At 34.1% G+C, this 27,255-nt stretch overlaps 1 protein-coding gene across 9 annotated transcripts in view; it reads left to right on the top strand.

Annotated features, from left to right (window-relative positions):
- Positions 1–20,144, top strand: part of wge (BAH domain and coiled-coil containing protein winged eye) — a 98,674-nt gene extending 78,530 nt beyond the window's left edge. For 5 of the 9 annotated variants that reach the window (XM_089175403.1, XM_089175401.1, XM_089175405.1 and 2 more), the window contains 14 exons: positions 572–952; positions 1,583–1,693; positions 1,971–2,195; positions 2,697–2,851; positions 3,565–4,374; positions 4,631–6,810; positions 6,895–7,183; positions 7,290–7,499; positions 7,605–7,919; positions 8,080–8,742; positions 8,832–9,060; positions 9,145–9,568; positions 9,671–10,241; positions 10,342–20,144. In XM_089175403.1, coding sequence (XP_089031529.1) covers positions 572–952; positions 1,583–1,693; positions 1,971–2,195; positions 2,697–2,851; positions 3,565–4,374; positions 4,631–6,810; positions 6,895–7,183; positions 7,290–7,499; positions 7,605–7,919; positions 8,080–8,742; positions 8,832–9,060; positions 9,145–9,568; positions 9,671–10,241; positions 10,342–10,554 — 6,776 coding nt within the window. In that variant the 3' untranslated portion in view covers positions 10,555–20,144. The remainder of the gene's footprint in view (positions 1–571; positions 953–1,582; positions 1,694–1,970; positions 2,196–2,696; positions 2,852–3,564; positions 4,375–4,630; positions 6,811–6,894; positions 7,184–7,289; positions 7,500–7,604; positions 7,920–8,079; positions 8,743–8,831; positions 9,061–9,144; positions 9,569–9,670; positions 10,242–10,341) is intronic. The other 4 variants (XM_089175404.1, XM_089175399.1, XM_089175402.1 and 1 more) reach the window with 3 other exon arrangements.
- The last annotated feature ends 7,111 nt before the right edge of the window (positions 20,145–27,255 follow it).

Genomic DNA, 27,255 nt, shown 5'->3' with positions numbered 1-27,255 from the left:
GAAAAAAAAAAGGCTCTCGTAAGGAAGGAATTAAGAGAGTCATTCATACCGTATAATCACAATTCTTGTGGTCGATATTGTATCGTTTCTCTGAGACGCTCGTTTTTCGTTTCCTTCGTGCCGGCGCGGTAGAATGACAGTAATTTGCACGAGCCGGGTAATTTTCAGAGTGCGCACGTCTCCGTGGTAATTGACTGTCGCCGATTGCATATGCAAATATCGATAATCGAAGCAGCCTTACGACTCGATGCCAATGATTGATGTTCCGTACTAAATAGCGAGAGCAACACTGACACATCGGAACGGGAATTTCATCGACAGACAATAATTAGATATACTTGTGCTTAGAGATATTCCAAAGAGAAAGAGAGACAGAGAGAGAGAGAGAGAGAGAGAGAGAGAGAGAGAGAGAGAGAGAGAGAGAGAGAGAGTAGAGCAACGTTGCATTGATTTCCTTTCAATTTGATAAGAATTTTGTAAGATCGAGTTGTTCCGTGTTTGCTTTTTTACATTGAAGATAATGAAATAGTAATGGAATTAGTTTGATCATTAGTTTGGGCCCTGTCGTCAGGTTCATCAAGCACGGCCATGACGGTAGGCGGCGCTACGCTCGTCCACTGCGGCGGTGGTGGTGGGGAGGAACGTCCGGCCCACCTCGCCATTCCTTCGGGTGCTTTGGCGCCCTCGTTGAACGCGGCCCTCGGTTCAAGTCTTGGTTCGAGTCTTGGTTCGAGTCTTGGTTCGAGCCTTGGTTCAAGCCTTGGTTCGAGCCTCGGTCCAAATCTCGGCCCGAGTCTTGGCTCCGGCCTGAATTCCACTTTGAATTCCAGCTTGAATTCCACGCTCGGTAGTACCGCAACGGCCGCGGCCACTACCGCTTGGCCTCCCACGCTTTGGCAGTATCCGGCCTCGGCCGCGGCCGCTGCCGCTGCTGCTGCCGCCGCAGCCGCAGGTAAACTTACACTCTTATATAAATAATAACAATTAACACATCTTCTATCTAATAATTAATGTCGTTAAACTATATTTGTTTTTTTTTTTTTTTTTTTTTTTTTTTTTTTTATATCTATTTATCTATCTTTCTTTCCTTCTCGCTTATTATCATTTCGTGCCAATTCGTACGATTTCGCTTCTAGCAAAGCCGAGTATTTTTTTTTTTTTTAACGAAGATTAATTGTCCTTTGTCAGATGACATTTCAATATAATATAGTATCTATGATCTGATAAAAAATCGTTAAGTTATATCATTTGACGATTGATTGAAAGATAATAATAGTGAGTGGAATATTTGGCTCTGCTTCGTTTAGCAATATTCTTTTTCTCGTTTCTTACCCTCTTAAATCGACGACGCAACCCTTCGTTGACCGACTGACATTTAAAAACAGTAGTCTTTTCCCTCTATCACTTTTATTCGCTGCTGGTGCTGTCGTCTGGGCTGAAAAATTCATAAGCCTCGCGAGACCCGTGTTTACCTTTATCTCGTCGAATTTCAACTCGATCGTTACCGACTTTTAAAAAGGTCTCTCATTCAAAGGGGACCTTTTTACGTTGCGCGTAGAATGATTTGTATTTTGTTTTATAGCGATGCCCATGGAACCCGTAGGGTTCCCACAGATGGGCGTCGGTGTGCAGGGCGGTCTGCAGTTGGTCAGAGATCCATCCAGCGGTCATCTTCTTTTAATTCACGCAGCCGGTACGTTAATAGCTCATTTTATTTCTGATTTCTCCATTTGATTTCTCTTCCTTTTTTCTTTTTCTCTTTATTTTTATATGTTTTTCTTTGTTTTTTTTCAATATTTTTTCTTTGTCCTTTTATTATCATTTTTATGTCTCAAAAAATATATCTCAACGTGTACGCATAAGTCTCTCTGTAATATGTCAAACAAAATAAAACGAAGGGAAAGAAAAAATATGTGGGAAAAGAAAAGAAGACGAAAGAGGGGTAAGAAACGAATATGGTTTTTTGACAGAACAAATGCAGCAGGCTGTGGTCTGGCCGAATTATCCAAATCACAATGGCGGAAACGTAGCGCCTCCATCCCTTTTGTTACCACCGCCACCACCGTCCCTTCAACTTTTAAGCGACATAGGTGGTGCTAGATTGGTCCTTACCGAGAGTAAAAGGAAACAACAGAACACTTTACCTATCGTAAAGATCGAGGCGGATTGCGGTACAAGTCCGACAACCATAATCAGTAAGTTAGATCGATGTGATCTAGAAATACGTTAGAAAGGAAATTTCAAATAAGAACGCTTTATGTTAATCTTCTGTTGATCTATCTGTTCATTCAGAAACATTACGGCAACGACTGAAATCACAAGAATGCTCTAATCACGACCACAATACGAAAAACTAACCCCATGTTTCTTAATTCTTTGAAGCACTGAATTTTAGAAAAAAAAAATGGCCCTTTGTTAGAAAATTTATAACACAGTAGATTTATTTTGGTTACCCCAGGATATTTTATGTAACATTAAATGAAGAATCGATATTTAATAATAATAGGTAAGAATACACAAAATTTTTCCATACTCCTGTACTTAAAATAAATCATTTGTCGAGGTAATATAGGAAATATCCTACAATGCACAAATTGACGATGAAATGTTGAAACTCTAGCATGCTTCAAAGAGTTAATATACGATAGTTGGTAGTTGGATAATCGTGGTAAACGCACCTTCGTCGATTTTTGCAGCATCGACGGAATCAACGAAGGCATTGCAGAGCGTGACATCGGTGACGGGTACTCTCGTGCCAGATGCACCGCTCGTAACGACTCTTCATTACTACCCACATGCACCAGCGTTGGTGCAGATTAGTCAAACGGAGCCTACGCATTGTAGGTCGCAGGTAGGTCGAACGTAGTTTCTCGTTAGACATTTTTCAAGGCGAGAACAAAAAATTATAATCATTTCCAAGGGCGTGCATAGAAAAGCGATCGTTTATCGATCGATATCTTGATTTCTTGAAGAACGACGAAGAGAGAAGGGGCAGGAACTCGTAATGCTAGGAATAATTATGCCACGCTCAGGGCGCGGTTCAGCAATTCGCATAACGTGGAAACGTTCTGGCACATTGTATTAATCATGCGCAAACCCGTCCACCGATTTGCATTGCTATCTGCATAGATATTGCGCTCGCTCCACCAGCACGCCACGCGCTACATAATATCCATGTCTGCGCTGGAACGCGCTCTCTCCTCTCTCTCCAACTTGGATGCTGCTGCTGTTGCTGCTGCTGCTGCATCGTTCTTTTCTTTTCTTCTTCCCTTCTCGATCATTAACTTTCATTTTCCTACTTGTAACGTTAATAAAAGGAACAAATCAAATATCTACATTCAAGATTGAGAATTTTCTTCGAGTACTATTCTCGAACGAAATTTTAACTGCATACGTGTTCAAGTGTCCAAAAGAACATACAAGAATTGTCGAGTCTTCAAAAAATTTACGATCTATCATATATATATATATATACGATTATGCTAGCAATCTCCCTTACTCTCTTTATCCGTTCAATCGCAGCAAAGCACGCCCGTATTTGACGATCGAAAATCCTGCGAAAAGCAGCGAAATGTGTTTATTTCGAAGGCAACCTCGCCGGTATCCTGTCTGACGCCACCACCAGAAGTTACGTCGATCCATGCAATCGAGCCACCACAGATGACACCGATGGTCGGTGTTCAGGATGCTTCGAATCAAACAGAAGCACCGGAAGCCGAACAGGAACAGGATGTACCAGCAATGGTACCAATGGAGACGCAGGTAAAACAGGAGCAGAATCTTAGTCCGTGTCAGCTTCAATGTGCGAGTACAGCGACGAATCTCACTACTACAACGACCACGACGAATTTGACGAATTTGACAAACTTCGAGATCGTCGCTGCGGCCCCGGAAAAGATGTGCAACGTCGTCAGGATAACAACGACAACGACTACGGTCAATCCGACCGTTTGCGGTATCGTTGGCAAAGTTGATAAAGCAGAAAACACGATCATCAATATGGCTGATTGTCCAAAATATTCAATCACGAGGGAGTGCAGAAGCGTTACGTCGATCGACAGAACTATCGAACGCGTCGTGAGTCGTCAAGATGATTTAGAACATGACGAGGAAGAAGATTCTAGGCAGGATCGATCAACAACGATCAACGACGATGACGATGGTTACGACAACGGCAAGTCACCTGCGATCTGCCGAGACGCAAGAACTGGCCCTAGGATAATTGAAATTACCGAGGAAAATTGTGACAGTTTTCACGAGAATTTGGAATTCTTTGCAAGGGGACGAGATCGTAGGAGAAGTTACGCGGTCGATACTACGCAGGAACAACCTCAACAGAGTCACGAAGAAGAGAAAAAAGTCCTTGTCGAAGAGGTAAGACCTTTCAAATATTTTATTCTTCTTTTTCTTTTTTTATAGTTTTGCATCTATTTTAAAATGATAAATATATTTATGGGACATCGATTTTCAATATAAAAAAATATTTTCCTTTTTCATAAATAAAAATGGACAAAGAAGTTACATCCTCTTCGAATCAGTAACAGACATCCTCCTCATCTTTTCTACAACTAGAAAGTAAATGAAATGATAAGTTTATTGATACGATCGTTAAATAATATTTCCGTTTTAGCCCGCGATTGATCGGATCGCTGAAGAATCAAGGGGTACAGTTATACATCAAGTTATTGCTAAGGTACCACCGGAAACGTCTTACTGCGACTCACAGAGGAAAGAGGAAATGTACGCGGATTCTAAAGTAATCGTCGTCGATTCGACGTCGAATAACGCGTCCCCCCAATCTATGACGATAACAACGACTACAACGACGATGACGACTACTATGACGACTATTGTTACGACTACTATGACGACTACGATGACGACTACGACGACGACAACTCCACAAACTATTGCAGATTGCGAGAGTTGCGGGAAAAATCGAGATAATATCCGTCCGCAAGTGGTCGTTCAGCAAAATTCCGAAGTGAAACCTCAGATCAGTGTGAAATCTTTCGATATGCCCAACATCGACTGTGACGATCAAGAAGTGGAAACGGTCGTGATCAAACAGGAAGCCGACGACGGTTCATTTGACGAACAAAATTCTAAATTCGATAATTCACCGACAATGGATAAGCCAAAGGATTCGACAAAGAGGCATTCGGTAGAAAGATCTCATCCAGGTATTGAGAACGTTGTTGAGAAATTGAAGAAAAATGCAGCTGCCGCTATGCAAGAATCGTCCTGTCCATTACAAAAGATCGATGAGTGTAAAGAACGTAACGGCGATAATTTACGTTCTAGAAGGCATCCGGAAACGATGCCGAGAAAGTTAGAAAATGGACTGAAGAAACACATATTGAGATCCTGTGAGAATGAACAATTGATGAATGAGAAACGTGAAAATTACGAAAGATCCGAGATCGAAGGATCTTCGGAAAAAGATTCTTGCAGTTTAGCTTGTAATCGAGATTACCTGCATAATGACAATAATAATGACAGTAGGAGTAACAATAACAATATTAAAAATATCAACGATAAAGAACATGTCAGTAGGAAAAGGTCAGCAGTGGATTCTATCGATTCCAGGGTCAAGTACAATACGCCGAAAGTAAACGCGAGTCTAGCGAAAAAGAGTCGTCTTCTTGATAGAACATCAAATGTCAATGAAGATGACGTTATTTTATCAGCTGCCATTGTCGACAATCAAAGTACGAAATTGAAATTGGCCATTTCGGCAAAACCAAAATTTAACGTCGATCTCAGCGGCTTAGAATTGCTCTCGAATAGCATCGAACAGTTGGAACATTTGAAACCCGAGGCACAGAATTGTTCGACTCCGGACCTCGAAGAAGGAAAAATGATATCACCTCCGGATGAGAGTAATAATAATCGACTGAATAGTCGGCTCAATTTGCTCTGTGCTTTGGCTGCCATGAGATTTAATGAAGAGGTCGAAGGAGATAAAGTGCCGACTAAGCCCAATATCGAAAGTTCCGAAGAAATATCTGGAGCTAGTAAGCTGTTGTTGAATCTTGGAAGGACAAGCTTCGAGAAGGAAAGAAGAAGATTGGATAAAAGAAAAAGTACCGAAGGTGACGATGAAAATTACGAAAAATCTAAACGATTCAAGACCGATGTTGTCTATGAAGAAAATGATACTAAAAATTCATCGGTCTATTATTACGAGCAAAGTGGTAAAAGTAGGAAACACGGAGCTAGATTGCAAGAAGACATGGTCTTCAGACTGAAAGAAAAATCAAGGAGAAGTATTGATCTCGACGATGAGGAAACTTCTTCTTTGGCTGATAGATTCGTACGAGAACGAGAATGCGTTCCTAAACTCGACAAGGACAATAAAGATTTGGATTATGTTGAAAATAAGGAAAGCTTGGAACCTTACGAGCCTCAGTACGAAAGATTTTGCACTAACGATAGGTGTTACCGTGATGTTTCTAAAGAAAATACCTTGACAGATTCTGAAACTGAAAACGACAAGACGACAACTTCTTCTCCTACGAGATTAGAAGAAGATGAACTCGACGTAAATATGCAAAGGAGACGAGAATCTACAGAGGAAACAAACAGGGAAGCAAAATTAGATAGTAAAATAATCGCTGGTAAAAAAGTTAACTTGGAAGAAGACGGGGATTGGCCAAATATGGATGCTATGGAGTTGAATATGAGAGTTAGATTAGCTGATATCCAAAGACAATATAAAGAAAAACAAAAGGAACTTTCGAGGTTAACGCCGAAAAAAGAGGACAAGAGAAGTCCAGGTAGACCGAGAAAGAAGAGTCATTCTTCTAGGTAAAATATTTATTATATTTCATTGAAATAATATATATATATATATGTGTGTGTGTATATATGATTGTATATATTTTTTTTTAGTTCCGAACATAGTATTCTCTCTTCTCCTCCCATTTTGGAACCAGTAGTCCCATGTCAAAAGTCTCCGTCACATTCTCCTGACGGAGCTCCACCGCCGTTAACGTCAGCAGTCTTGGCTATGCCAAGATGTAACGTGAATCTTGTAAAACTCGGCGAACCTCGAAGTCATATTAAACTTTTGGACAGTATACCTAGTATACCTATACCAGTACCACCGGTTGCTTCGCCTATCACGGTCTTACCTACTAGCAAGATACAATCAGAGGATGACGACAAGAGTACTGGAAGGGTAATTATTTTCTTGTCCTTTTAACAAGTCACCGCGTGAGATAATAGCGAATCTTATCTACAAGATTTGCTTCTAAGCAGGTTTCATTGTCGCTTTTGTTTTTTAGATGGAATATGATACATCTTCGCCAGCACCAACCATAGCAAGTTCAAGCTCAGCATCGAAAAAACGTAAATTTGGCCGTCCTAGAAAACTTATGTGCACATCCGGAAATACCAGACACTTTACAGAAACGATAGTAGCAAAAAAACCAAAAAGCAAAAGTTCCCTCGTGGGTTATTTGCTGTCACCGAAAAATAGGCATCTTCAAACAAAGGTAAAATTACATCAAAACGATTTAGATTAATCGAAACAAATAAACGCGTAGTAGACAATCATATCTAATTTTCGTTGGACGTAAAACGTATTCCTCTCCCCGCAGTACATCGCCAAGTCTGGTTATACTCCCCTACCCTTTAAAACCGGAATGTTGTCCTTAAAAGCTTCTTCCAAGAATCACAAATCAGTCAAGGCGAAGACGAAACCCGCGAAACAAACTCCGCTGCACAATAAGAACGTCATCAGTTCGATTTTAGCGGAGAAGGCTAAACTTAGCCATGAAGTTAAGTTGGATAAACACAGCAGTAAGGTAAGACCAAAACTAAAAGCTGAGGCAAAAGTTAAAACCTGGGAAGACGACGAGAATACAGTAGTTGCAAATATATTGACGGATGCCATTAGCCAGGAAATTCTTGAGGTAATCACGTTCAGTATCATTATTACTATTATTATTATATGAAATAAACCCTTTGGTGATTTAAATCGGTTCAAATCGGTTCAAATCGGTTCAAATCGTAATTGTAAAAATACGAAATATAATCTTTCGGACAAATCTCTAAAGATATTCCGTGTTACAGGATAAAAATCTTGGCCAGCCGGAAGAGGCAGAGGAGGATGAAGAAGAAGAAGAAGAAGAGAAAGAGGAGGAGGAGGAGGAGGAAGAAGAGGAAGAAGTAGAAGAGGAGGAGGAGGAAGAAATAGAAGAGGATAAGAATGAAGTGGAAGTTGAAGTGGAAGAAGAAGAGGAAGACGTAAAAGAGAAAGAAAAAGAGGTGGAGGTCGAGAGGGAAAAAGTGGAAAGAGAGGTGGAAAGGAATAGGCACGATAAATCGAGGAAAAGGAAACAAAAGTCTATCTCATCCTCGCCAGGTCGACATAAATCGAACGATCGCGATAAGAGGGAATCTAAACGTCGAAAATCTTCCGATTGTAAAGATTGTAAGGAATGTGCGAAGGTTGCTAAAGCAGAAAGAGCAGAAAGAGCAGAGAGAGCAGAGAGAGCAGAAAGAGCAGAAAGAGCAGAAAGAGCAGAAAGAGTAGAAAGCATTATTAATAGATGTAAGCTAACGTCGGCTCACTTGGCTATTGATCAACTAAGAGTTCTTCTGGCAATAGGTGGACTCTTTTATGCCGGTAGACTTAGTGCTGTTCAAGCTCCTGATATTTATGCTATTACTCTTGATGGCGAACGAGGCAATAGACCTCATATTCATTGCAGAGAAGAAATTTTAAGAGACTCGGTATGGTATTGTTTGATCTCGCAAATCTCATAATATTTGACTGTAAGTACTATAATTTTATAATAAATTGAAATATCGTTTTACTACAGATCGTAGAGGTATGTCCAAGTTCGACAAGAGAGTTACCACCGGGTACGAGACTTTGTGCTCATTGGAGCGATCAGTACAGATGTTTTTATCCGGGAACATCGGTTGAACCTACCGAACCAGATCCCGAACTTGACGAGAAATTTGTCAGTGTTGAATTTGATGACGGCGACAGCGGTAGAATCGCTTTGGACCACATCAGACTACTGCAACCTGATTATCCTGTTGTTGGTATGTAATGTTTCTTCATATTTTGACATTCTACTTTTTTGTTAATATAATCAAATTTATGCAAGTTTATGTTCCTTTGTGTAGTATATGATCCAAATCCTCTTTTATCTTTAAATAAACGTCGTCGACAGACCTCAGTGTCGATAGAAGATAAAAGATCGTCTGTTAATACTATATCTGGTACAACATCGAATATCAATAGTTTAACATCCACGGTTTCCTCGACAACTTCCTCCCTTGTTTCGTCTTCCAATGGGACGTCGTCCGTTGAACGACATAAAACCGATGATATCAGTGCTAAGGTATTGGATGATTATCGCGAACGTAAACGTTTGAAAAAGAGAAGAAAGGATAAATTGAAGAGACAGCACGAAGCTCAAAAAGGAAAAAAGAAACATAAGAGGCATAAGGGTTGTGAAGAACACAGAAAGCATAAGCACAGGAAACATAGGAAACACAAACACAAACATAGTCATCATTGCAACCACAGCGAAGGAAGTCAAATGAGGTTCGGTTTCTAAGTTTAATTACACAATGTATAAGCAATTCAAATAATAATGATATATTACTAATAAACTTTAATTAATCTAATATTTCGAACGTTTCTTAGCAGCGGGGAAAGTTGTTGCGGACAAAAAAGCGAAGACGAACCAAATAAAGAAGCTCCAGCTAAGATTGAAGAAGAAGAGGAAGAGGAGGAGGAGGAAGAGAAAGAAGAAGAGGAGGAAAGCGAAGAAATGGCTGTAGTTGAAGAAGAGCCAATCGACGAACCAGTTCAAGAACCAATTGCAGAAATAGTAAGAGAGGAGAAGAAAGAAAAGCCGAAAAAATCTCATAAAAAAGGGAAAGTACGAGAGAGACAGGAATCGGTTGAGAGTCGAAGTAAAATTGCTCCACTGTTGCCTGATGTACAATTATGGGGATGGTCTGGCAAAGGTTACAGGAGACCTGGTGCAAAAGGAAGAGCTAAGAAGCAATTTTTCCGAGCCATTCAAAGGGGAAACGAAACTATCCAGATTGGTGATAGTGCAGTTTTTCTTTCTCTTGGTGGAACAGATAGACCATACATTGGACGTATCAAATCTATGTGGGAAACATCGAGTTCTAATATGATAGTTAAAGTTAAGTGGTTTTATCATCCCGAAGAGACAGTAAGATGTCCGACCAATTTAAAATATCCGGTAAGAAACTTATTATCTTCCTATAGATAATACTAGATAAATATCGTAGATTACATTTGTTCATAGTCATTTTTCAAATATTTCGTGTATTATGAAATAGGGTGCTCTATTCGAATCACCTCATATGGATGAAAATGATGTACAAACTATTTCACACAAATGCGAAGTACTACCATTGGACGAATATACAGAAAAGATGGGAAAAGAACCTCACAGATATCAGACCAACTATGATAACAACGATACTTACTACTTGGCTGGATATTACGATCCCACCACGTACCTTTTACGTATGCAACCAGGGGTTGTTTGAGATCAGCTAAAGCTGACGATTAAGTTGACTGGTGTCACTTAATCGTAGTCAGCCAACAATTTTGCGAAATTCAATGAAAATAAGCTAATGTTTTTTAATAACAATTAATAACAAAGCTTTGTTCATCTTGTCGTTAGTGTTAAACGACAATGAGGAAAAAAAACCACTGGATTTAGGAATCATGTTCCTAACACAGAAGTCATAATGCAATAAGGGATAGAATGCAATTGTTTTGCATTTCCATTGTACGCCTTCTTGGTATTTATTAATGAGAACGATGTTTAATAGAGTTCATTTTTACTATCTATAAACTTGCATAAAGAAGTCTAAAGAAGTCGTCTGCTGTGCAGAAGAATCTTTTGCGATATATCTTATTCATTAACATTGCGAATTGGATCCCGTTGCTATAGGCATCCAAAGAAGTGTATCATTGTTTCATACAAGGCACAAGCGTTGTATTTGAAAAAGAAAAACAAAACTATTTTTCCCGTCATCTTTGCACACTATATTTGCAAGTTTTATCACAAAATATTCACGAAGTGCCACACAAACTTGAACAAATTTAAACGAATTACAATAAACGAATTCGTATTATCCAATAGAAATGTCAAACTACGTATTGTTGCAATAAATGCTTTCTAATTTTTCTCTCTATAATCTTATTGAACATGATTGAAGAAAAAAAAATATTCTTGTTAAACAATCAACTAAATTTAACGATAAAAAGAAACTTATTAAATGCTATTCGAATAACATAATTATTTTATTTATCGTACATAAATACAAATGAGTCTCTTGTTAACTCCGATACTTGCTCAATGTGTTAGTTATTTATTATATTTAGTGTATTTTCTAAAGTATTTTGTGATAGCGCTCGCGCTTGCTCAAGATAAAGAATTTACGGACGTTATAAATACAATAATTTTATCTGTCCGAGATAATGTCCATTTTGAAGATATATTAAACAAAGATGGTTAATCCTTCTTTAGATCGTTTTAAACGATTTCATTGATAGAACAAATTAATAATGAAATATTTCAACTAATTTCTATACTTATGTGATGTATGTATGTGTATGTAATATACATATATGCATTCACATTATATTACGTATCATAGTTATATATATATACAGTATACCTGCTATCTTATAGAAAAAAAAAAAAAAAAAACAAGGTTGACCAAAGTGTAATTCACGAGTTTGGCAAAGCTTTATTCTGATAAACTCTTTTTTAGAATTCTAATAGATTCTTATCTTCGACAGTGTCATCGATCTAATACCACGTGTGAAAAAGAAAAGCATATTTGTATATAAGGGTGGGAATGATAATTCGTTTGAGATTACTCGATCTCATTTCCATCGTGGATAAATTTATATTAAAAAGGAACATATAAGATACGGGAGAAATCGATAAAAAAAAAAAAAAAGAAAGAAAAAAATTAATCGACATTAATGAAGAAGTTTGTGTCTTGTATTTCTTCGATAAAAAATGAATGTATTTACATACGTACGAAAAAAAAACAAAAACAAAAACAAAAAAAGAAAAAGATCCTTGTAGATATTTTTGTAGCCGATCTGATACTAACGGTCCTGATCACTTATCACTCATATTATAATAATAACGAAAAGAAAGTTGCAATAAACGAGTGACAGGGATGTTATAATGCAAATTGATTTTTCGTTAATTAATAAGAAATTTTCGCTCTTTTTTGTCTGTGTAAATATTGTATATAAATAATTCGACAGACGTTTAAATAATAATAATAATAATAATAATAATAATAATAATAATAATAAGATAAATATTAATTAATAAATAATATGTGTCGCGCTTGACACGACGATCATCTAAATAAATGAGAGACGCGATTTTGATGAGAATATTTCGAGGACGAGTGTATGTGTGTGTTGTGTTTTTTTTTGTGTATGTGTGTATGAAAGATATATATTAAAAGAAAAGAGCAAAAGACAAAAAGTAGAAGTCCTCAGTGGATCTAGTTGCCTGAAATAATACACATAGATAGAAATATATGCGCAAACAACAGTGGCTTCGCGAGTACGTGTGTTGCATACATTGAGTAGTGTAATCGAAAGAGAGAGAGAGAGAGAGAGAGAGAGAAAGAGGGAAAAAATTTTTAATTGTAAATATTATTGATTGAAAATGAATTAATCTAAGCTCAGGTGGATATCCTTTTTTTTCCGAATCTTGGCTTACATACAATTTTATGAGACACATACTCATTGAAAATGTCGACGATAAACCTGAAAGTGTCTGCTAATGTTAAACGAAAGCGTACTTAGAATTTAAGGGATAATAAATCTGTTCGTTCGTTCGTTCGTTCGTGTCGTTCCTACAAAAAGATAATATAGAAAGATAAAAAGAACAGGGATAAAGAGAGAAAGGAAGGAAGACAGACAGACAGACAGACATACAGAAGGAACGAAATAAAAAAAAAAAAAAATAAAAAAAAATCTATACAAAGAAAAAAAAACTATTAACACACGAAGAATTTAAAACTGAGATTAATAAATGCTTTGCGATATTGCAAAAACGTGATTCTGTGATTCGATGCTTGAAAGGCGTTGTTGAGCTTGAGAATCGAAAGATAGGAAGAATTAATATGAGTGTGAGCAAAAGTATATGTGTGCGTATGTGTGTGTGTATGTGAGAAAGAAAGAAAAAATGATTAAAAATTAGAAACAAACGAAAAAATGGCTAAAAGGTGCTATCGCAATATTTGTTTGTATTTTTTTGCGCTCGAGTGTTACTGTTTCTGTTGACAGAGATTGACAAAGATGATGAAGATTTACAATTAGAGAAGAAAAAAAGAAAACGAGAGGAAAAGAAAGAAAGAAATGAAAAATAAAAATGATAGTAAGAGAGAAAGAAAGTTTACATTATACTTAAATATTAGGTTTTTATTCAAGGTATGCAAAAGCTTAAATATGCTTCCGTTATTATTGACTCCGAGTTGCAACTCGCGAGCACGCTACTACTACTACTACTACTACTACTACTAGTATTTCATCGCATATATATATTAGCTGTTTAGTGTTAAACAATGTTTTTTTTTTTATGGAGAGAGAAAGAAAGAGAGAGAGAGAGAGAAAAAAATGCAGATATATCATTTTTGTATTATCTAACAACAATCGCACCTGTAGAAGAAACGCGAGTTTCTTATTCATTCGAGGTGGACCAACGTCCATTATTACTTATTAATATTCATACATACATATATCTATCGTTATTTGTCATTGTATTGATGATATGACTTATTAATACTAATTACTATTTACTATTGTCCAATATACGTGATATCATTCTGCAGTGTGTGCGAAATGCTTGCCAGTTGCTTTTTTCCTTTTCTTTTTTCTTCTGCTTCTTCTCCTTCTCTTTTCATTAAATATTATTATTATTATTATCATCATTATTAGTTATTATTAATTATTATTATTATTATATGAATAAAATTATAATTATTATCATTATTATGTATAGTGCAATGATCGTTGTTCTTATCAACGTGTTGAGTCTTTCTAAGTTAAACGAACAAACAAAAGAGAAAAATAAATATTAAGCGTGAAAATGACCGTAAAAAGTACATAAACTATTATTGCGATTATTAAAGGGAACGCGCAAATAGAAAAATCATTTGATAATATACTTTTTCAATTCTCTCTCTGATTCGTACGTATATTTGTACAAGTTTGTTAGATGATTAAGCAAATTTTCTTTTTTTATACCTATATCATTATCAATGAAAATGTAGCGAAGATAAAAAGAAAGAAAGAACGAATGAATGAATGAATGTATGAATGAATGAGTAAACAAATGAGATAGAAAAAAAAATGAGAGACACATTTGCTAAGGGACAATTCCAAGAGCCTATCTTTACTCAATCTCGTGCGTAAAAGTAAAACAATGCTTTTACTATTATACATATTATATACTTAATTAATGCCTGTGAAGGTGTACGAACGAAAAAAGAAAAATAAGAAAACAACAAAAAAAAAAAAAAAAGAGAAAAAAAAATAAATAAGACAGAAAAGAAATCAAAGAGAATGAATGAAAGAAAGAATAAACAGGAAGTGACAATTAGGTGTAAAATGTAATCGGATTATTGCGATCGATGCTGACGAATAATGGTACCATACTTTTAATTATCATCTCCATAGATTATCTTATTATTATGGGGACGTGTGTAAAACTACTACCTACTTTAAAAAGCGAGGCTAAACAAGCGTACGATTTAGTACAAACGAATAATAACACAATAATGTCGGTGAATTGTGTATATGAGTGTGTGTTAGAAAAGGTATTTACGTGTTTGTTTAGTATGTATGAATGTATGGTATGAAAGATTGAATGAAAGATGAAGAAAGACAGAGAGAAGGAGACAGAGAGAGAGAGAGAGAGAGAGAGAGAGAGAGAGAGAGAGAGTGAGTGAGACAGTAAAAAGAGAAAACAAAACGTGAAAGAAAAGATGAAGTACTTATGGCTAGGAAAACGTACATTTTTCATGTAAATAAATAAATAGTACAGCTGTACACTGTACATAAGATGAACAAAAAAGATGAAAAGAAAAGAGAGAGAAAAAACACTGAGTGAGACGAGTTCATATTATTTGTACGGTTACAAATTATAATCGTATAGTTTATCATTATTACGTTGGGTGACAAGAGGGGGCAAGAGAAAGGAAGGAAGGAAGGAAGGAAGGAAGGAAGGAAAAAGTGCAACGCAATGTTATTCAAAACTTACATTCTATGTATGTAAATATATCACCTACTTGGTCTTTTCCATTTTCGCGATACTTTTTGAAAATATTTTCCAAGAGTTATCCTTTAGCTGTGTACAGATTATATTATACTGAACGAAAGAAAGTGCAGGGAGGGAGGGAGGAAGGAAGAAAGTGTGTGTGAAAATGGTTGAATATAAAAACAGAATCGATTAGATTACTTTGAACGAGTATCATGCATCCGTATGCAAAATAAATATATATATATAATACATACATTTATGTGTCATTGTATACATACATTTATATATAGATGTATTCGTACATGTATATTACATAGTATTTTTCCATAAAAAGAAAGAGATGATGCAGAGTTGTTTAAGCTCTCAAGAGACAAAGACGGATAGAGTACAAGTGAAAAAATGATTAAAAAAAAATTCTTAAAGTATGTATGTGTGTATGTATGTATCAGATCGACTCAAATGATCGTAAGGATTTTCCACGAAATTTTTTCCGCTACTGTTCTCTACTTCTTCTTGGAAAATCCATGTTTTTTTTTGGTTTATATTTCATCTAAAAAGTAATACAAGAGAAATCAAGATACGGAATAAGAAAGTGTTTTTTTTTAAGAGAGAGAGAGAGAGAGAGAGAGAGAGAGAGAGAGAGATTGAAAACACGATTTATTTGTAGATTTGTAAATATGTACGTATGTATGTATGTACCGTAGAGAGACAATGAAGAAAAGAAATGTCGGTGTCTTCTTCGACGTTCGATAAAATAAGAATTTTTCATATTTTTTGACGAATTAAAAAAAGGGGGGGATAAAAAAAAGATAAACGTTTTTCAACGAATTTGTAAATAAGAAAGGGTTGGTTTTGTCATATTTCAAATCGACAAGATGAGAATACATGCTTATATGTAGTATATATACATATATAATATTCTTGGTCCAACGTGAGAGAAAAGTTTGTAATATATGAATGAAAAAGTAGATCTCAATTGATATTGTCACATTGTACGGACGTTCGTTAAAAAGATATCGACATTTCGTATTGGCACTCCTCTTTCTTCGAATTTACATGAAATTGAGGAATGGAATATATTGAGAGAGAGAGAGAGAACGAGAGACGTATATATGGTAATTGAAGAACCAGTGTGAAAGATAGAACGAATGTGTGTGTGAGAGAGAGAGAGGGAGAGAGAGAATGGAGAAAAAATGATTATTAAACGGAGTGTGATAGTCGCCAAGGTGAAAAGCCATACTTTTCTCCGTGCGTTTAAATCGCAAACATTCTATGGGAATCGTTAATTCGTATTTTTAAGAGAATCAAATGAATATATGCGTGGGGGCTGTGAGTTTGGGATAGATAGATTGAGGATTAGGATGGGGTATGATCGAATGCGAAGGAAATATTACCGTTCGTACTAGTCTAGATATTATTACGTAAGGGTAATAGTTTATAAGTGTGATCACGTAATGGTTGAAACCATGAAACTTCCAAATCTTTTATTTCAACGATGATATATTTTTTGTTCTCATTTCAATAGATTTTTCTATGATTTCATAACATGACTATAACACTAAATAGAAGAAATGGGAGGTTGGAAAATAAATGAAATTTGTTCGGTAATAAAATAGAGTTGCGCGTTCTTTTTCACGAACTTGAGAGAAGCGCTAGGCTACATGTAAATGAAAAATAAAAAAGTGAGTCAGAGAGAAAAAGAGAAAGAGAAAGTGATGAATGAGTGAGTGAATGAGAGAAAGAGAGAGAGAGAGAGAGAGAGAGACAAGCATAAGCATTCGTCTTATTTTATAAAATATAGATATTACGTAATTTTTGCATAAGTATATATACGTGCTAGTTTAGTACTTTCGTTATAATATTAGAAATAATCGTGCGAGCGGTAGAAGATGATAAAAAAAAGAAAAAAGGAAAAAAGAAAAAATAAGAAAATATATAAAACGCATATGAATCTTAGGACTAACGTGATAATATATATACCGAACGTGTACATTTTGCGAAATTAAAACAAAATTGGGACGACATTTGAGGAGAACGACAAGAAAAGAAACGATGAAAAAGAGATAAAGAAAGAGGAAAAGAGAGAAGATAAAAACGGATAATAATAATAATATATTTTATCTTAGAAAGTTTGAAATTATTCTATTTTATTAATCGAGAAATGCACGCGCGTAACCAGATTTAAACAAATAGTTTGAGAAAAGGGAGATACTTAAAAAAAAAAAAAACGAGACAAAAAAAGAGAAACAAATAAAGGACACATGACTGTTTCGAATCCAAAAGTCTGAGAAAATAATTTCAGAGCTAAAAGAAAATATAAGCATATAAAAAAGATTTAAGCAAAGAAAAAAAAAATAATAAAAAAAAGAAATTAAAAAAAAACAAGAGAGAAAGAGAGAGAGACAGAGATACTGCAGAATTTCGTTTATATTTTCCTACGCGATTTTTGTAAGGCAATCGGGGGTGTGTGCGCGTATATGTGAGTGCAAGATTATAGTCAGACTGAAGTTTGTTTATAAAAAAAAGGCAAAAATAATGACAAAAAAAACAAGAAAAATAATACAAGAAAAAAAAATGAGAAAAAAATGCGAAAGAAAAGAAAGGGTTTTAGACCCCTTTAGTGATCTATTATATAAATAATAATAATAATAATAATAATAGTAATAATAATAATAATATTAATAATAATATAATTAATAATAATAATAATATAAAAATAAAATAATAACAATAATATTAATAATAATTATAATTATAATACAAATAATAATAAATATAAGAATAAAAAATATAAAAAAGAAAAATATGTGTTTAAAAGAAGAATATAAAAAATGGAGAAAAATATTGTGGGACGCGTTGTCAGGTCTCGAACTCGTTCGTCATCGTAAATTATTCAATTATTCATAGTCGGAAAAAGATCGGACAGCTAATAATAGTATCGTTGATTACATATATTCGATCTTTTATGATAACGAATTTGAAACCGATTGGTTCGTTGGTTTCTTAGAATATTGTCGTTAAGACATTTTCTTCAACTTATTATTATTTTTTTTTTTTTTTTGAAATGAATCAAGTGGATCGACTTATCGTTTGTCATAGTCGTAAGATAGATGAATAATGATCAATGCAATAATAATGACCTGACAACGTACATTTTTTGCGCGTGTAGTTTATTTTAAAGGCGCTTATTATATCACGTTGGCATCTAGCGTATTTTTGCGAACAAAAAAAAAGATAAAGATAAAAATATAGAGAAGAAAGAAAAAGAACAAGAAAAAGAAAAAGAACAAGAAAAAGAAGCAGAAAATAAAATAAGAAGAGAATAATTTTACAGTATATACCTATACATTTACACTCTCACACAGTTATGTATATGTCGCGGTATACTTGAAGAAAACTTTACACCTGAATTTAGTGTAAAATGAATGAGCGTTGTGTTTGCATGGCTCGAAAAGGAGCTTGTGCGTCCTAAGACTGATCGATCGATCGTTCGATCGCCCTTTAATGAATTCAATGTTTCAACGATGAGAGGTAAAGTTAAAGTTAGATTTTCTCGAGGAACGATTAAAACAAAGTTTACGATGCAACACCATTTTCGTATAAGTTCAAACTATGGAATAATATATAGGAAACACTTAATCGGGTTGGACACTTTGAAAAGAAGGAATGTCTGCTCGTCTTAAAAGGCTTGTTGTTTTCTTGCTACAAAAGAAAAATACAAAGAAAAAGAAAAAGAGAAAGAAAAGAGAAAGAAAAAGAGAAATATATATATATGTATATACATAAACAAAAAAATGAGAAAGCTTTTACCTTTCTATAAAAAAAAAGGGCCATCGAATATACAGAGATTTCCTGCGTTTTAAGATATTTCCTTGCTATTTACTTTAATAACGACGGAGATCAGTGTGTCGTGCGTATGAGTTAGTGCGTGTGAATGTTGGCAAAAAATTCAGTATGAAAAGAGCGCAAAAAGGTGTATAAAAGAAAGTAAGAAAGAAAGAGAGAATTAAAATGTTGAAAACGAACGAGAATGAAAGAAAGAGTAAGCATGAGAAAGCGAATGAAATAGAGAGAAAGAAAGAATAAGAGGTTGTGTATGTGTGTGTGTGTGTGTGTGTGTGTATGTGAGACAGAGAGAGAGAGAGAGAGAGAGAGAGAGAGAGAGAGAGAGAGAGAGAGGAGAAAAGAAAAAATAAAATGTAACGAGAGATTTAACATATTTCGTATTATGCTTCTAGAAAAGTCAGTCAGCGTAATAAAATAGCGTTACGATTACATATATCCATTGTCTTAACGTTAATGATTGATTAATGATTAATTAATTATCGAATTAATCTGTCTAGAATACAATCTAAATACTTTTATCAGTCGCAGAGACTAACGCGCACACACACACGTTTCTCTCAATATATAATTATGTACAATAAAGAACAGGACATATATAAATATATATATACATAGAGAAAAAGATACCTATTACGCTATCTACATCTATCCGTAAATACATAAAAAAAAAGAAAAATATACATACATACACATACGCATGCGCGCGCACACACATGCATACATACATAATATACAGACGTAAAGCATCGAACGGGTAAGGATACGATATTACACCTGTAAATACGCGTGTATTCAACGGAATGACGTCTAATGGAGAGAGAATGAGAGAGAGAGAGAGAGAGAGAGAGCGAGAGAGCGAGAGAGAGAGAGAGAGAAATAATAAGGCCGTCTCACATAAAAGAAAAGACGAATGAAAAAGTACACATTCTTGTTTATTTCTGTCAGCTAAGTACTTGGCCAACAATAAAGTGCATATTAGATAAATGTGATGGTGAGACGTTTTAAAAGCATGCGTCAACCAACCAACCAACCCATCCACCCACCCACCCATACGTTCCTTCTTTTACTTTTTTCTCCAGAACGAAGAAACGATCCTTTATCCTTTTTGCGTATTTTTTTTTCCTTCCCTTTTTCTTTTTCCTTTCCTTTTTCTTCTTATTACGTCTCAACGGAAATGGCAAGCTTTTCATCTCCTTTCGTTCTAACAATAAGATTGTTCGAAGATTTTCCCTTGTATCATCGTATTATTTTCTTTTTTATCCCATGTGATCCTTTTAATACTACCGTCTCTGATATGTCGACGGTTTTCTATGTCTTCTTTTTTTTCCCCCTTAAAATAATTCCAAATAATCATATAAAAAGGAAAAATAATATTTAAGAATAATATTCTTTTTATTTTTTTTTTTTAGAAAATCGTATATATTTGTAGAAATGTTAAAGTTAATGGGGGGAGGGGGTCACAAGCAGTTTGATATTTAATCATATGTAAAAAGTATTATTTATTATTCAATATAATTATTTTTTTGGCAGAAACGAAAGAAAATATGGATTGGAAAATGTATTGAACGAGAAAAAGAAGAGACTTTGACGTTTTCAGAGATGAAACGAGAAATGAAACGAAAAGGGAAGAAAGAAAGATGAAAGTAGTGAAGATCGAGATAAAAAGGAGAATTCGTTTTCCATTCGAAGTCCATTTAAACTCGTGGACGCTCAATTATCTCGTTCGTGTGCAATGGGAATCTAGTTTGTAGTTGGTACGTGTTTACGCGTGTTGGTGTGGGTGCGGGTGAGATATCGTATGTTGTTTGTAACCGAGTTAAATTCGAATCCAATTTAAAGCAATAACTTTCTGTATCGCGAGCGCGAGCATGGAAAAGAGTGAGAGAAAAGGGATACAGGGATGAAGGTGGAAGTGGAAGTGGAAGTGGTTAGGTGGTAGGAAAAAGGGGGTTGCATGTAATCGAAGGGTCAATGCTAAAAGAGAAAAAGAGAAAGAGAGAATGAGAGAATTGGTTTCATATTTGGCATCGAACGTTCGACCGAATCTCTTCTCGAGGCAGTTCATAGGTCCCCGTCATTTTGTTGAGTATTCATTCGATCCGGCCTACCCGTAAAGCGTAGAACGATTTGCACCACTTCTATAGGTCTCTTTAAATGGTTCATTGACACGAACATGCCTATATATTACTCTACTTCTTCTTATGCTTTTTTCTTTTTTCTCTTTTTTTCTTTTCATTTCCTTTCTATTCTTTCGAGTTTATCGTTAATTACCGAATCACTCAAATAGAATCACTACTAAAGTACTTGCCCTTTCAAATTCGATTGTTCAAGCTGAAAATTAAAAGTTCTATTTTTATTTGCAAAATGTTCTTTCTTGGCTTTCAATTTATTTCCTTCAACGATTCACGATTGTTCCGTACGAATGAAGTTTCGTAAAAGTTTTCTTTGATCGACTCCTAAAGGAATGGCCGATTTACTTTTTAGTATTCCTCCCTTGTTTGCCATTGATTTTAACTTTCTTTGCCTTCTATAATTTGGTTTTAACATGATAAGAACAGAATTTTACTTATTATTAGTAATATTCGTATTATTATTATTATTATTATTATTATTAAAGTTGAGTGTTTTCACGAGAGAAAATAATAATTAATTTGGAAAGTTTGATGCTTCCTCCTTTCTTCATTATCGTCGTTCATTCGTGATCGTTTGAAAAATATTCAAGTATATTTGAAAAATAAAATATTTAAGTATGCTTGAAAAATTCTTCTTTTTATTTTTCTTCATATTTTATATTTGTTCGTCACAACGCAAAGAAATAATATGTAAAGATGATAGGAAAGATGTAAAAGCTAAATAGCACGCCTAACTAACTAATTAGCTTGAACATGCTTTTATGTGCATTCGAGCGTGTACATTGCAATTTCCCATGCGTACGATTATTTTTCACGTTCTTATTCATTATTAAATATAAAGTTAGAAAAGAAATGCTCTCGTTTACGATAGATTCTTGAAAACTTTTGTTTCGTTAGAAAGATGAGGGAAATTTTACGATTCTTCATGAAATTAATAATAATCATTTTTTTCTTTTGTTATTAATGTAGCAAATAATAAATGAAATAATCTGTGGTATCGATAATTACAGGTTGTTTGTATATTTATTAAACTTTGGTGTACGGTCCATTGAAATGGAAGTTCATAGTAAACGGAAGCTTTCACATAATGGTTGGACATTTTGATCTCCCTGGTCGTAAATTGTTATCATAGTACACAGTCTTTTTAAGTTTTCCGAATCGTACATACCAACCCATCGGTGTCGTATCGTGTAGCTTTGTCGAAACTCACCAACACAATTGTCGATGACCACAGTTTAACTACTTTCGGTTAATTAGTTTCTGTTCTCTACCGATATTTATTCTGTTTTTGAACTTTCCTCCTCCATTTGTTTCGCAAAATTTAACAAGTCGTATTCTATTTGTTAATATTCCAATTATTATTGTTTAAATACATAAAACATTTATTGTCATAAAATGATAATTAATATAGATAGAAAATAAATAAATGATCTATTTATTACCTTTCGGTAGAAAAATTGTCGCTATTTTACTTTCTACATTTACTTTAGCTTGAGAAAAGTTGAAAGAGTTACCGAAACTTGTTAAATTTCATAAAAATAAGAAAACAAATAAAGAAAGAGAGAAGGAAAAGTAGAAATTGGGTATTTTCGAAAGATATTTACTTTTATGTATGTTGCTTATACTCGAGTAAGTAAGGTAGATATCTTCTCCAAATCCCATAGACGCGCGTTTCATTAAATTTTATTCTATGTGAGGATTATGGTTAGAAGTAGAGTCATGCTTATAGTTTTCCACAGATCGCGCGTAACAAACATTTACGTGTTGGCTTTAAAATTGGATCGATCGTTCAAATTTATATTATAGCAAAATAATACAATAATAATAGTAAATAATTTGAAAGCAAAGATCATAAATAAATCCATCCATGATTTTTATCAGATTCTGAAATATCCTTCGTTATCGATTTTTGTTTCTTCATTTATCTCATTATATTCATCATCATTTCTCTCTCTCTCTCTCTCTCTCTCTTCCTTTCTCTTTTCATCTTTTACGTGTATATTATTCCAAAGCTAAAAGAGAGAGAAAAAGAGAGAAAGAGAGAACCAGAGAGATCATATGTGTATATACTTCTATTAAAAAGATCGTATAAATTTAACTCAAAGAAATGTCCTTTGAGATTTGGCCTTTTTTAACGACTGTCCTTCTAAATCCTTATGCTCTTTTCAGGACATATGCACATACGGATATTCCATTGTCGGAGTCGAAGAAAGAAGATTCTCCCAAAAGATATTCAACTTTGGCTTGCCTTATATAACGTTTCCCTTAGCTTTGCATTCTTTTTCTACATACATATGGCACGTACAATTTCTTTTCCTACTTACCATTATTAATCTATATTCAAATGATTTCTGGACTTTTTCAAAAATCTATTTCGCCAAATTTCTATATTAAAAAACATTTATTCTAGCATCGCATTTAAACTTGAACAGTCGAGAACTTCTACTACTAATAGTTTGCTAAAACCTTCTTAACGCCGACTATATTCAAAGAGGTGTCAAAAAATAGATCATCCGATTTAGAAAACTGAAGATTATCGACTCATTATACAATTATAGGAAAAAGTGGATGAGGAAGACTATAAGTTGGCAAGTATATTCTTGGAATAGAGATGTAACGCTGAATTATCGATTACTTTATGATATATCACTGCACTCCATATGTATTTTCCACCTTCAGCTTAAATTCTGTTCTATTTTAGTTAAGCAGCTCGGTTCCTCCATCGAAGCCTGGCAGTTAAGCCGGGTATAAGTTCCGCCACGGCGTCTACGATAGTTGCGGGATTTCAGCTTTAGTGAAATTTTAAGCTTCGTCGGTGAAGCCGGATGGATAAGAGCCCATGATTACATCCCCAAGTATCTCCGTCTTCGACTTTTCTATCTTTTTCTTTTCCTTATTCTTATTCCCTTCATCTTTACCTTTCTCTTTTTCATTTTCCCCTTTCTCTCTCTCTCTCTCTCTCTCTCTCTTTCTTTGTTCTTATCTGTAGGTCTGTTAAGTCTATTTTCTTTGTGTCTTATAAAAAATCCTTACGGTTACGGTAAAAAATAAAAAAGAAAATATAATAATATTTCGATTACATAAGAGACTTACACACTACTTTCATAAAGTTACAAAAATTAATTATAGAAAATCGTTATTGAATAATTTCATCAACAAGAAAAATATTATACATTAAGAACATTCGATAAATGTTTACAATAAATGAGTTACCTATCCTGAACTAATAAAACATACATACCATGAAATGTACAGCCATTTCAAAAAAGGAATAATCTTTTATTGGAATAAACTCATGTGCTCGTCAATAATTATTTGGTAAAAATTACAACCAGTAATTGGTGCCGTGGCGATTTGGACATTTCATCCTCAGCATGATTTAGCACCGGAGGGACTTTAAATTTTTTCACTCACTCGTTACCAATGTTATATAACATAGATGTGACATTTTATTAGAATAAAATGTCACATGTATGATATATGAACAATTGGCATTAGAAGTTCTGCGGTGGCTCCAAAACACTCCTACTTCGTAGTAAATGGTCCAGCTGTATCCCTCGTCCACCAGGTTCATCGGAGAATCCTTGATGCACTTTTCCTTGCACTCCCTCACTCACTCATTTGCATGACTTTAATAACGCGGTAAACGATTATAAATCGCGATACCGAAATTTTTCTTATACGGCGAACAACACTGATTCTACATACGCGTATGATTTGAATTTAATTTACTCTCGTCCGGTCACTGACTCTACTTCGCGATCAAAATTGTACTTTTTAATACTCGAACAATAACCACTGACTTTACAGCTAATTTATAAACTGCATTGCACGCAGTCAAATGCAAACACACACGATTGCAATGACATTCTGAAACAGAACAATGAAAAAGAACAATTAATAATCATAGTCGTAATAAAAAAAACCATTGAAATTATTCTAGAAATGATTGATAGAAAAATTAGACTTACTTGCAATCCTCGATGATGAATGCCCGATGGGTCTCCTACCCTTAGGATGACGATGAGCACACTTTTCGAACGAAAATAAAAAACTTATGAGTTTCTTATCGCGACCGTGGCACTGATTCTACTTCACGATTCAAAATTTGACTTTAATTATTCGAACAAACACTGATTCTATGGCTAGTTTAAAAACTGCATTGCACGCAGTCAAATGCAAGAACAAAAATTTCACTCCTCGGTCACCTCATTGACTCTACTTTCACGAATAGTCTGTACGACTGTTATAAATAATAAAAAACAATTTTATACAAAGAAATACAATACTGTAATTAACTGCATTGCTCGCAGTTAATTTACTGTGTATATTTCAAAAATAAAGCGTACGCACAACGCGACGAAATTTAAATTAACGAACGAAAGAACGTGATTATAAATCCATGATTTTAAAATTATATAATATAAACGAAAAACACTCCCGTACATTGCCAACACGCCCGATTGCAATCTGAAACAGAAATAAAAAACAATACTATTAATATCATTACTACTACAGAAAATCATTAAAAATTTTGAAGAATTATTTAATACAAAAATATACTTACTGTAAATCTTTATTGATGAATGCACAATAGATCTCCTATCCTTAGGAGGACGATGACAATGCACAAAGAATGACTATAAAACTGCATTACATGCAGTTAATTCATTTAACACTAGATTTATGGACTGAGCAAATGTGATTCATTTCAAACTTTTTTGTTACATATATATTAAATAGAAATATTTTAATTAATTGTAATTTAATAAAATTTAAATTTAATTAAAATTTTAAAGTAGAATATTTTTAAAAATATATGTTAATTTTTAATACTGTAAGGAAATATATATTAATATTAATTCCCCTCCTCTATGCACTTTTTCATTCAAACAATGTTTGTAAATTTAAAAAAAAATATTGAACAAAACAATAGTGAAAAAATCTAGTGTTAAACAAATTTCTAAATGAATTTAATTAATAAAATGTGAATACCATTCCAACGATGATCTAAAACACAAATAAAAAAAAGATTATATAAATCTTTGTTATATAAAAATTACTATAATTATTGAAAAAATGTTTCATATAAAAATTGACTTACGTTTTTTCTTCATTGATGAATGCACGATGGGTCTCCTACCCTTAGGATGACGATGAGCACACGTTTAAACTTAATAAAAGAAACTTGCGAGTTTCTTAACCGAGCAAACGAAACTTTAACATGCGACGATCAACACTGAATCTACTCTTTTGTCGACTTTTTTATATTTTATTTTAACACGATGCAACACACGAGAACCTCATTGCCTACGCGCTCGATTGCAATGATTTTCTGAAACAGAAAATAAAAAAAAAACAATTAAGATCATTGTTGTAATAAAAATCAATTGAAATTATCATAGAAATGTTTGATAGTAAAATATACTTACTTTTAGTCTTCGTTGATGATTGCAGGATGGGTATCCTACCCTTAGGATGACGATGTATCAAATAAAATTAAATAAAAAGTCTGAAAAGCTGAAATATACTAAAGATTATATTACAATATTTCCTGTAAATCATTTCTGAAGGTAGGACACACGTTAAAACCATTGAATATTTTATCAAAAATATTCAATGGTAAATAAAAAGAAATAATTTAATTATCTATGAGAATTGACATAATTAAAAGTTAAAGTTATTAAATATTTATAGAATTTATCAAAGAATGCAACTATTTTTGCTTGGATTAAATGACGTATCAAGTATGTAATGTTATTATAATAAAAATATTCATTAAAAATCTTCAAAGTTGTCTAAATAAAACAATAATTGCATCAGCAAACTCAATAAAGAGTAACATAAAAAATAAACCAGTTTTTATACCAGTCTATGCAATGAAAAACTTGTTAAACTATTAAAATCAAAAAGATAAGGTTAGAAATAAAATTATTAAATAATTTAATGTCTAGTTACTGTTG

The sequence above is a fragment of the Polistes dominula genome, unplaced genomic scaffold (assembly GCF_049000335.1).
Source record: "Polistes dominula isolate Pdom_NZ unplaced genomic scaffold, Pdom_raw_medaka contig_82, whole genome shotgun sequence".
Taxonomy (NCBI): domain Eukaryota; kingdom Metazoa; phylum Arthropoda; class Insecta; order Hymenoptera; family Vespidae; genus Polistes; species Polistes dominula.
Note: the sequence above shows the minus strand (reverse complement) of the source record. Positions and strands in the feature narration are given on the sequence as shown.